Source organism: Jaculus jaculus, chromosome 12, assembly GCF_020740685.1.
Source record: "Jaculus jaculus isolate mJacJac1 chromosome 12, mJacJac1.mat.Y.cur, whole genome shotgun sequence".
Classification (NCBI taxonomy): Eukaryota; Metazoa; Chordata; class Mammalia; order Rodentia; family Dipodidae; genus Jaculus; species Jaculus jaculus.
In genome coordinates this window covers 49,647,607-49,659,679 of record NC_059113.1, presented here as the reverse complement: position 1 = coordinate 49,659,679, position 12,073 = coordinate 49,647,607, and the positions used below count along the sequence as shown (strand labels likewise).

The 12,073-nt window shown below is 43.7% G+C and overlaps 1 protein-coding gene across 4 annotated transcripts in view; it reads left to right on the top strand.

Annotated features, from left to right (window-relative positions):
- The window catches only part of Syk (spleen associated tyrosine kinase), a 68,730-nt gene that overhangs the window by 43,400 nt on the left and 13,257 nt on the right, over nt 1–12,073 (top strand). For all 4 annotated transcript variants that reach the window (XM_045131128.1, XM_045131127.1, XM_045131126.1 and 1 more), the window contains exons 4-6: nt 3,461–3,599; nt 4,049–4,130; nt 4,918–4,949. In XM_045131128.1, coding sequence (XP_044987063.1) covers nt 3,461–3,599; nt 4,049–4,130; nt 4,918–4,949 — 253 coding nt within the window. The remainder of the gene's footprint in view (nt 1–3,460; nt 3,600–4,048; nt 4,131–4,917; nt 4,950–12,073) is intronic.

Genomic DNA, 12,073 nt, shown 5'->3' with positions numbered 1-12,073 from the left:
CCTTTAGCCTCAGGCTCTGAGGAGCTGGGATGACAGGTATAGGCCACAGAGCCTGGCTTCCTTGTCAGATTGAGTAAGAAAAGCCCATTGAGGTCAAGGCAACATGGATTAGTACAGACAAGACAAGGGTTTAGAACTCAGAGTTCAGGGCTCTGTGACTTTAAGGTCCCAAATGTGACGTGCTCTAAGTCAAAGAGAATAAATTAGGCATGACCCTTTCATTCTTCTTGTGAGACCAATTTTTATAGTCATATACATAAATTCTCCAAGTTGGCATTTGTATCCTTATGTTTAGTTTAGTTTAGCCTTTGAGGAAGGGTCCCAGGTTTCAGGGCTCCTCTAAGTAAGGATCTCCTTCAACCTCCTGTCTCCATCTCCCTGGTGCTGGGATTATAGGCATGCGCTGACACAAACCTGGCAAAATTCTTTATGCTGCCACATTCACACTTGCCATCTGTGAGCCGGGGATGTTGGTAAGATAACAGAAGCTGGTGACTAGCCTTACATGTCAAGATGGTTCACTAGAGGATAGACTCAACTCTCCATCCATACAAAATATATTTTATTGTTCAACCTCTCTGTCTCTGTGTGTGTGTGTGTTTACCAGTAATCAACAAGGGTTTAGTCAGCCATGTGACCATTAAAAATTTAATGACACATTGGGCGCGGTGACGCACTGTGGAAAAGCCAGGGTTGTTTTCACAGTGGGGAAGTTTTGGACCTGCCATGAGCCAGTGCTGAGGTCAGTCTGCGTGTATGTATCTTCTGCCATCACTAAAGGTGGTCATTTTAAAGTTGCATCCTCCCACAGCTTTCAAGTCTTGGAATAGCTCTTTGAGAGGAGGCTTCGGTTGCAGGGGAAAGGGAAGTGCGGCCACATCCGGTTCCATAGCCCATCTCAGCTCTCTCATGGCTGTGGCCATGACCTCTTGCAACCATGAAAAGGCAGTATAAGTTCCTCTAGTGTGCAGACAACCTTCTCCTGCCAGTGGGGGCAGACAGCACTCTTCCACATAGAGTGCACTTGGGTGTTTCTTAATGCTCAGGAACATCACTTCCTCATTTTAGCAAATGCAGGGTCAGGAGAGGCTTCCTGGGACCATATGACTTACTTTTCCCAGAGGTCATGGGCTTGAATTGTTGAGACAGCAGTATAGAACATGGCTGGGGAGAACAGAGACTCATGTGACTCAAGGGTCACATCCCTTTACTACATGTTCCCTGGACCACATTCTCCCTGCAGCCTCCAGTGCTGTTATATGTGGTCTGCCTGGGTGATTCTAGGTTCTTGGCGTCGTAGTTAAAAGAAGTGCGCATGGAAAGCAAGCAGCAAGATGCTTTATCAGAAAGTAAAGCAAAAGTACAAAGAAGGGGGTGGAGCAGTTACCTTATCCCTGCTGGGACACACACCCGACCAGAAGCAGCTTATGGGAGGAAAGGGTTGATTTCAGGCTGGCAGACTCCAGGGGAAGCTCCGTCATGGCAGAGGACACTGGTGCTCTCCATCTTCCATCCACAGCAGAGAGACAGCACGGGGAGCACCCGCAAACAGACACTGACTGTGAACACATCTTCTCCAGCAGAGCCCCGCCTGCTGGAGACTTAAGTAGGAAGTTTTGTCTTAATCAAAAATACCTGCTTTTATGAGTTGTGAGTCACTGCTGTGTCTGTCATGTCTGTCCTCAGGCAGATGAGCAGAAAGCTCAACACTGAATCAGGCTGCTAACATGCCCACCAAGCTCAGTGAACATTGGGAAGAGGGGACAGAGAGGGTTGAAGAGTCACGGAGTCGGTAGGAGTAGCCCATGGTACATCTTCTCCCACAGAGACTGACTGACTGAGGCCTTCATGACCCACAGCAAATGCCAGTGTCTCCACTGGGAAGGGCCCTCAGTGAAGGGGGCTAAGGGAGACGTTACATAAGAGTATAACTTTAAAAAATAAAGTGAAAAAAATAGCTGAAGGCTGGAGAGACGGCTTAGAGGTTGGGGCGTTTGCCTGCAAAGCCAAAGGACCTTGGTTTGATTCCCCAGGATCCACGTAAGCCAGATGCACAAGGTAGGGCCTTCATCTGGAGTTCATTTTCAGTGGCTGGAGGCCCTATCATACCCATTCTCTCCCCCACAACATAAATAAATTAGAAAAAAAATTTTAAATAGCTGAGACTATGGGCATGCACAGAAGCAGCAGGCTCCTTGAGCTGGCCTTCCCCAGAACAGCAGGTTCTTATTTGGAGTCTGAGAAAGAGGAGCTTGTTGCTAGGGAATATAGTGTGGGTGGTTCTCTGCTTTGATGGACAGGTTCATATGATACACATGTCCTTTCCCATGATGAATCTGATACTAATGTGCACACCCAAGCATGTATATGGATAAGCTGGTAAATAGAAAATTCACACTGAAAGTTTACTCAGAGAACACAGTTTTCCTTATTGCATATGCATCCCAAACCTGTATAGGCTGGATGCCCCCCAACATCTGATCCCACGTGTATCTTATAGAATATTTAATAGAAACTGAGCCAGCATAAAAGAACTGTTCCCAAAGGTTTAGAGTTGCAGGGAGAATAATCCCATTGTTTGAAGTGGGATGTGCACAGCTCCATACATGTGGGGGTCCCAGGCTGCCAACAACTTGTGAGGTACACTGTTAGGAAAAGGATGTGATTTTTGGATAGCCAAGCAGCACCCAGGATGTTAGCTTCTCCCTGTGCTTGTGAGCCTCAGAGTTGCTTGCAATAGCATCAAGAGTGCCTCACATAGGCCTTGTGAAGGGCGGGTTCATGGGTCTGTTGTCATCAGAAGATGGACAGGGATACTCTGGGTAGCTCACCAGGCCAGTGGAGGCAGCTGGTGTGGCATCAGCACAGCTTTACCAGCGTGGGTGCTGCCTCCGTTCCCTTACCACCATGACTACTATTTTCCCCTTGCGTGGGGAGGGACCTCATATGAGAGCATCAATGCTGAACAGTGTTTAAATCTGGACTTAAACCCACTCCAGTGAAAGGGGAAAGAGGTGAAGAAGGCTCGTGGGAATGGAAGTCTTCACAACCCTCCACCTATGTCCAGAAGGTTGTATATTAAAATATCCCTCTGTCCCCCACCTGACCATCCCATAGTCAAGAACAGAAATGAATCCAAGGGCTCCATAGGTTTCCCAGGGTCTATGCCCATCACCCTGAGCCATGTTGCTGACCACAGACCCCAGACTTTTCCCTTTCCCTCCCAAACACCTCACTTTCACTCTAGTCCATCTCCTCAGCATTTTCTTAATGGCAGCTCTCCTGATTGGGGTCTGAGCTGTCACTCGTTGTACATGAGCCTTCCTACAACCTCAAGCTCTGGGCACTGCCTAGAGGCCACTTGCCTGGCTGCTGCCTGAGAGCATCTGCTGACTGCTATGGCCAGGGGCCCACTCCCCAGCTCAGATGAGCTGATGTGACGCATCCTCTCTCCTCCCAGGATCAGGGCCAGAGACAACAATGGTTCCTTCGCACTGTGCCTGCTGCATGAGGGGAAAGTGCTGCACTATCGCATCGACAAAGACAAGACTGGGAAGCTGTCCATCCCTGAAGGGAAGAAGTTCGACACGCTCTGGCAGGTATGCTGTCCTGTCCTCTTCCTCCTTGTGGGCACAGTACAGGGCCACAGGGCTGCATCCCATAAACAGTGATGGGGAGTGGAGGCAGGAGCTTGCTGCCAGCCTGCTGTGCTAAATCCTAGAACTAAAGGATATGAGGAAGACCATGTCTCAAAAAAAAAATAATAATAAGTAGAGGGAGATTGAGGAAGACACTTGACATTGGTCTCTAGCCTCTATACACATGTGCACATACATGCATACATACCCCATACACATGTGTTCCCACACAAATATATGAAATGGCCTTCCCAGGGACATCTCTCTGAAGCCCCTGTAGAGGAGACCATCTGGAAACATGATTAAGTGGCTCCAGATCAGCTTAAACCCTGACTGTCAGGCTGCGTCTCTGCCACTGTCTCTCCATTTCTTTTCCCCTTCCTGACAGTGAATTCTTCCTTCTCTTCCAGCTGGTGGAGCACTATTCTTACAAGCCAGATGGTTTGTTGAGAGTCCTTACCGTACCATGCCAAAAGATTGGCGCACGAACGAGTGAGTCCTGACTACAGAGGGCCTGGTTTGTGGATGTTACACCGTCAACCTTGTGTCTGTTTGAAACTCAGGGAGCATGAGTTCTTGTGGTATGATGCGTTTAAATGTGATGTCATCTCACTCCAGTTCTGGAGTTTTTGAGTTCAGAGAACCATCACTTTAACTTTGAAAACTCATGGGTTGTGGCTGGGGGAGATGGCTCTGTGGGTAAGAGCACTTCCCATGCAAGATGAAGGTCTGACATGGTCTGAGCCCATCTGAGTTCTATCCCCAGTACTCATATATAAAAAAAGTTGTATGGCCTTGCATGACTGTAAACTCAGTCAGTCCATTGGTGGGTGGAGTTCAGAAAAACACTGGGGCTCACTCACCAGTCAGCCAGTCCGACAGAAAGCACAGCGCCAGGTGCAGGGAGAGACTCCATCTCAGGTCAATGGAGCAGAACAGCAACAGGGGAAGGCAGCCTACAATCTCCTCTGGCCTCCACATGTGTGAACACAGGGTGCACATATCTGCACACGTGCATGTGCAAACCTTGTGTATATTACTCCACAAGCACATACTATACCAAATTACACACCCAGAGAGAGAGAGAGAGAGAGAAATAACTGATGAACGTTATTGCCTGAGTGAAAAGGCCGGTGAGATGGATGCAGACAGTTGGTCACGCCCCCAGTGTCCTCCAGTCACACTCACTGATCTGCGGGGCAGGAAAGCAGGTTCCCATCTCGCTGACACTGCGCAGGCTGGCCTTGCTCTCTCTAACCAGGAAACATTGCTCTTGCAGGTCACCCGCGGAGTCTAAGCGCCAGTTCCGTGGTAAGTGTCACTAGAAGCAGCTGTGCCTGAGCACCCATGGAAGCACACACACGATCTGTTACAAGCGCTTACCTCACATAGTCTGGGGACCGGAAGCAAGTCCAGTGTCCTTGGGAGGACTACCGGGAAGGGAGGATCCATAGCAGGTGGGGCTCAAGGCAGCCAAGGCTGTGGTCCCATGCAGACCCAGTGAGCTTCCCTTTAGCCCTCTCTTCCTTCAGAAAGCAAATGCTCTCCTCTTAGAACTTCAGATGATGATCAAGGCACATGTTGAATAATGTTCCTAATATCACTGGATTAGGGGTTGGAGCTGTACCTGCATATCCATTGCCAACAGCCCAGCGTGGTTCCAAGATCACAGCTGGATTCAGTGTCTGGTGTCCAAGCTAGCCAGCTGATGTAAAGAAGGAAATCCAGGGCCCGGGCACTGGTCAGGCAGTTGTGAGGACTGGAGATTGGATCGGCAGCATCCACCTAAATGCTGGGCACGGCAACATGTTCACTCAGGAGGTGGAGACAGGAAGATCCCTGGGCAAGCTGGCTACCAAGACTAGTAGAGTCGGTGAGCTCTGAGTTCAGCGCAACCCCCTGTCTCAGCAAACAAGGTGGAGTGTGATTCAGGAATATATCTGACGTTGAACTTGGCCTTCACATGCATGCATACATGTGTGCATGTGCACTTCTATGCATACATGTCCACATTCATATGAACATACCTACACATACATGCCACACACATACAACATCCATGCAAAAAAGCCAACATGAACAAAAAGCATATAAAACCTTAATTTCCTCCAGCAACCAGATAGTTCATATATGCTTTGATTTTAAAATCACTAGGTCATTAGAAATTTTCATAATAAGAACTGAAAGATGCATTTTAGACTTTAGAAAATAGTAAGGTGTTTTTATTTATAAGATGCTGTGAATTTAACCAAGCAGTAAAAGTCCTGGTGACTCTTCGGATCCCCCATTACAGTACTCGCATTTTCATGTCTGCAGCTTTAAGCACATAACCTTATCCGTAACAGGAAGTCATCTCTCCAGCCCCAGACCATGTCCTTCTAGTAAAGAACATGTGTGGAGTTTGAACTCCCATAAAGACTTGAAGGTGGTGACTCAGCTTCACTTTTCACAAGAGAGATTGTGGCCCATGACTTCTCACTAAAACCCACTGCTCTTCCAGTCTAACAAGATGGCTGGGATTTTGAGAAAGATGTTCCTTTATGAGAAAGAGCTAGACTTCAGGCTTTGCTGTGAGGTGAGTCAGTCAGTGTGTGGACCACATGTTAACATTTATGAGGACCTAACATTGCCCCCGTCCTGGTAGTGGGTGTGCTCTTGTCTCTGATTTAGCTGTAGGTGCCACAGAGCAATGTGTCTCTTGTTCTCTTTGGGTCACAGAAAATTCCCATTAAAAAAATGGGTGCTTAAACACTATTTGCCAGGTCTGGGAAGATTTCTTTCAGTCTTTGAGTGCTTGCCATGTAAGCATGAGGACCTGCATTTAGATCCCCAGAACCCTCATAAATGCCCAATGGGTGTGGCAGCGCACCTTTTACCCTACTCCAACTAGAAAGAAGGACTTGGAGTTCCTGGGACCAACTGGGCACTAGAGTAGTAGAATAAGTTGTCCCTGGATTCAGTGAGAGGACCTGTCTCCCACACGAGGTGCAGAGCAGTCAAGGAAGACTCCCAGTATCAATCCCTAGACCCCCCCACACATATCAAATGCATCATTATTTGCAGTTAAGTCTGACCAGATGAGAGATCAGGCATCACAATGTACAACCAAACACAATGTTTAGTTATGGTTATGGAGTGGTTAAAACTTAAAAGCACCCACTACAAGTTTAGAAAGTAGAACGTTCTGGTCTCTGGTGCCATCTAGAGTAACTAGCAGGTGTGATCTTTGCTGGGAGTATTGACAGGAGAGAGGAAGGAAGCTGTCAACATGTCTTAGTAATGAAGAGATAATGCCTTGGATCAGGTACATCATCAACTCAAAACTGAGGGAGTGATGACACGTGCTCAGGATGCCTGCCAGCAGCGCTTCTGTGTGCAGTGAACAGTTCAGTAAGACTTAATACTAAGCAGCCTGCATATCTTTTCTCAGAACATTCCTCACTACAGGGAAAATAAAATGTGCTGGCATGTTATAGTCAATGTTAACATGAAATGATTTAAAATCTGTTTTCAACCTAGATTTTGGTTACAGTAGGGCACTTAGCAAATCTCAACACCTGACTTGAGCAAGGACAGCTCTCCTGAGCAGAGTCACAATAGTATAAATCACAAGTACAATCCAAGCACATCTGACATTTCTGAAATCACATGTACAGGCTTAAGAGGGATGACTGTAGTGTGGGATTACCAGTTTTTGTTTCCCTTTATTGGTGCACAGACTTCTGACAGAACTCATTTTAAATCAAATGGAGGATTTTTAAAACTTTTTATTAACAACGTCCATACGTAGGTATCCAGATCATAACCCACTCCCAACACCCACCTTTGGACCCGGCCTGACCCCCTCCACTGCACCCTTCTTATCAACTAGTACCCCTTCTGTTTTGATGCCATCACTTTTTTTGTGTGTTCGTGTTATTCAGGACTTGCGTAGGTAGCCACAGCCACTATGACATCATGAATGCAAAGGTGACATTGTGTCTGGAAGACAGTATTCAAAGCACTCCTCCCCTTCCTGGGGCTCTTCCATTCTTTTGGCAGAACACCATTATCATTTCTTCTCAGCACTTTAGTGAATTTTGAGTCTCTGATAGTCATTGCCATCTGGAAAGAGACACTTGTCTAACCAAAAGTGAGAGTAGCATTAATATAGAAACATAAACATAAATATCTCGAGGGCAATTTGGTAGGAATAATTTATCCAGTTAGCCAAACAACAAGAGTAATTTCCCCACTAGGACTTCTGACCTCTCCAGTTATAGGCTTCTATTAGGATTTCAGTACCATGCATGATTTCCCTCTTATGGAACAGGCTTCAAATATAAGACTAGTTGTTTCCCCATATCAGATATGCTATCTTGAACCCGTGGGCACATTTTTCCTGTCTGACCAGCTGTGTAATTTCCAGGGTCCACAAATTGTTAAGACCATTGATAACTTTTTCCCCCTGACAAGTTGCATAGATCTTTCCAGAATTCTGACAGCTAGTAAACAGAGAGGAGGCTTCCAGCTCAGCTCCACCTTGATTTCTTAGTGTCATGCATCCCAAGGATATGTTCTCAGCAGTAAGGTCTTACTATCCTGTTCTGGCAGACAACTAAGAGCCTTAGCAATAGCCTGTCATGTTTTGGTAGACTCGAGGGCTTCCCTGACCAACAACTCACTGGAAGGCATCCCACTCTGACACTGAAATTTCCTTGTAACAATCTATGGGTTTGGCCACAGCATTATTTACCCCCACAGAGTACATCTACTGAAACTCCCCATATGGCTTGTTCATAACATCTTTAATTTTGACTAACTCTTCTACCACCATCTGGTCTCATCCATCCCCTCTCCTGGTCCTACTTAGGGTACTTCATCCCCCATATTTTGCCCTTCTACTGCCATATCTACTGCATCCTTCCCCTAAGCCATCCCCTCTCCTCCCTCTGATGACCCCTGTGTAGCTTATTTGCCTCGACTACTGAATTTTATTCCAATGCACATACAAATCCAAACATATGAAGCTAAGAGCCACACATGAAAGAGAACATGTAGCATTTGATTTTCAGATCCTCCCTTAGTGTAATCTTTTCCAGATCCACCATTTCCCTGTAAATTTCATTTCTCATTACAGTTAAATACAACTCTTTTCTGTATATGCACCACATCTTCATTATCCATTCTTCAGTTGATGGCCATCTAGGCTGATTCCATTTTCTAGTTTTTGGGAATAGAGCAGCAATAGACATGAGTGAGCTTGTATCTCTATAGTAACGTGTGCAGTACTTAAGGTGTATGCCCAGGAATGGCACAACTGGGTCATAGGGTGAATTTGCTTTTATATGTTTTTGGAACCCCCACACTGATTTAGGCAATGTCTATAACAATTTACATTGCCACCAAGAGTGAAGAAGGGTTCCTTTTTCCCCACATGAGGGAGATTGGTCTGTAGTTTCCCTTTTTGTGTGACTTTATCTGTTTTGGTATCAAGCTAATACAAACTTCATAACAAGAGTTTAGTAGTGTTCCTTATTCCTACTTTATGAAATAGTTTTGAGAAGCATTGGTGTTCTTTGGTGATGGTCTCGTAGAAATGACCAGTGAATCTAGACCAGTGGGTCTAGACTGTTTTAGTTGAGATTAAAAAAAAAAAAAACCCAATAACTGTTTTGCTATGATCTGTTTAAATGGCTTTTCTCATTTCCATTAATTTCGGTAGATCTAGAAATTCATCCATTTCCTTTAAATTTTCCAATTTAGGGGAGTATGTGTTTTTAAGGAATGTCTGTATGATTTTCGGAACTTCATTGGTATCTGTTGTAGTGGTGCTGTTTTCATCTCTAATGTAATTAATTTGGGTTTTATTTCTCTTTTGATTAGTTTCACTAAGGTTTTATCAATCTTGCTTAGTCTGTTAAGAGTCAGTTCTTATTTTACTGATTTTTTGGATTGTTCTTTTATTTTTTGTTGGTTTCATTTTTTTCAACCCCGACCTTCACTGTTTCTTTCCATGTACAGGTTTTTGGATTAACTTGTTTTTCTTTTTTCAGGACCTTAAGGTGTAGCACTTATAATTCATTTGTGACCTGTCCAATTTCATAATATAGGCAATTAGACTTATAAGTCTTCCTCTTAGGACTGTGTGATATGTTGTTTTATCATTTCATTCTTGAATTTTTAATTTGGTTATTATATTTTTTCAATGACCCATTCATTTTTCAGTGGTATATTGTTTAATTTCCATCAGTTAACATATGTTCTGTAGTCTTGCTTGCTATTGTTGATTTGTAATGAACAGATAGAATACAAGGAATTGTTTGAATTTTCCAGAAATTTGATAAAATTTGCTTTGTGACCTAATTTGTTATCTACTTTAGGAAGCTCCATGTGCTGCTGAAAAGAATATGTATTCTGTAGCATTTGGAATGAATATTCAGTAGATATTTTTAAGGCCCATTTGTTCTGTGATGTCATTAAATCAAGATGCTTCTTTGTGTATTTTTTGCCAAGATGACCTGTCTATTGGTGAGGGTTGGGTATTTGCCTACCATTGTTGCACTTGGGTTAATCTGTGACCTTATACATAATAGTGTTTTTTTTTAAAGTTTTTTGGTTATTTTTATTTATTTATTTTTGAGAGTGACAGAGAAAGAAGCAGATAGGGAGAAAGAGAGAGAGAGTGGGTGCACCAGGGCTTCCAGTCACTGCAAATGAACTCCAGATGCCTGCGCCCCCTTGTGTAGCTGGCTAACGTGGGTCCTGGGGAATCAAGCCTTGAACCAGGGTCCTTAGGCTTCACAGGCAAGCGCTAAGCCACAAGCCATCTCTCCAGCCCACCTAATAGTGTTTTTTAAAAATAAAACTGTGTGCACCCATGTTTGGTGCATATATCTTTAGAATTATATTATCTTCTTTTTGAACTGTTTCCTTAATCAGTATAAAGTGACCTTCTTAATAATTTTTGGCTAAACTTTGCTTGAAGTCTGTCCTGTTGGATATTAGAATAGTCACACCTGCTTATTTCCTTGGCCCATTTGCTTGAAGTACCATCTCTCATCCTTTCACTCTAAGGTAGTGTCTGTCTTTTACTGAAAGGTGAGTTTCTTGGATGAAACAGACAGAAGGATCTTTCTCTTTAATCTACTAGCTAGTTTGCTTCTTTTGGCTGAGGCATTGAGATAATTTATATTCAGACTTATTGAAATATTGTAGTTAATTCCTGCCATTCTTCTTGATTTTGTAGCACTCACTGTTTTTCTATTACTCTTTCATTGACTATTATTCAAGCATTGTCTATTCTTTCCCTGTGGTCTCATATATGTGATTTTCTTTCTTTTCAGTCCTAAATATTTCTTCAAGAATTATTTTCTATAGTTTGTTTAGTGGTCATGTATTTCTTCAGCTTGTTTCAGTAAATGTTGATGGATAAACAAGTAAGGCTTATGTGAAGTATGCTAGGATTTTTGTCACTTAGAAATGGATCAGTGTATATTCAGTTGATTTTAGGACTAGCATTAATTCTGAAAAAGATGGAGGAGGCACAAGTATCTGGAAAGGAAAGTCGGGCTACTGTTAGGTTCTAAAGTCTTTAGAGCTTTTTGAGAGTATGAAAGGTTATAGAGAATAAAGAGGAGATGATATGGAGGAGAGAATATAGAAAAGAGTTTGGAAAGAGAGGGAACATTTACAATATGAGTGGAAAGAGGAGTGGAGAGACCCCAGCAGTAGGCTGAGTTGAGAAAAATCTGGAACATACCTAAAATCCAACTGAAAATTATACAAACAAAACCAGCATGGAATATATTTGCATAAATGGATATTTTAAATAAGTGGGGGTGGGAGAGATGGATTCGCATTTAAGACACTTATCTGAAAAGCACAAGGCCCCAGGTTACATTGCACATAAAGCCAGATGCACTGAATGACATATGCATTTGGAGTTCGTTTGCAAGGCTAGAGGCCCTGGCAAGCTCATTCTCCTCCCCCCTTCTCTCCTTGCAAATAAGCAAAAAAAAAAAAAAAGTGAAAAGGCCTTAAACTGGATGTGGTAGCTCATGCCCTTAACCCCATCTTTCACCAGGATGAGGCTGGAGATTCATTTTGAGCTTAAGGCTACCCTGGGCCAGAGTGAGTCCTGACTCAAAAAAGCACTAAAAATTAAGAAATATCAAAAATAACAAAGTTAACCCTAACAACAAATTACTTAAAAATGGCAAAGTTTACTAAACTTCTATCAGCTCTAACAAGTCAGTATTCTGCCTTAGTGGGCTGAGTTTTCAATTCTTTCCCTCTGTGAGATGTTTTTCTTTATCAACCTGCTTTTATATGGAAGGTACAATTAGCACTTTCAGTGCAAACCTATATACTTGGCTGTGGGGTATTTATTTCCTCAGTATACAATAGTCCAGTTACCTTTGAGGTGAGTTTCTGTCTTACCTACATGGACATGT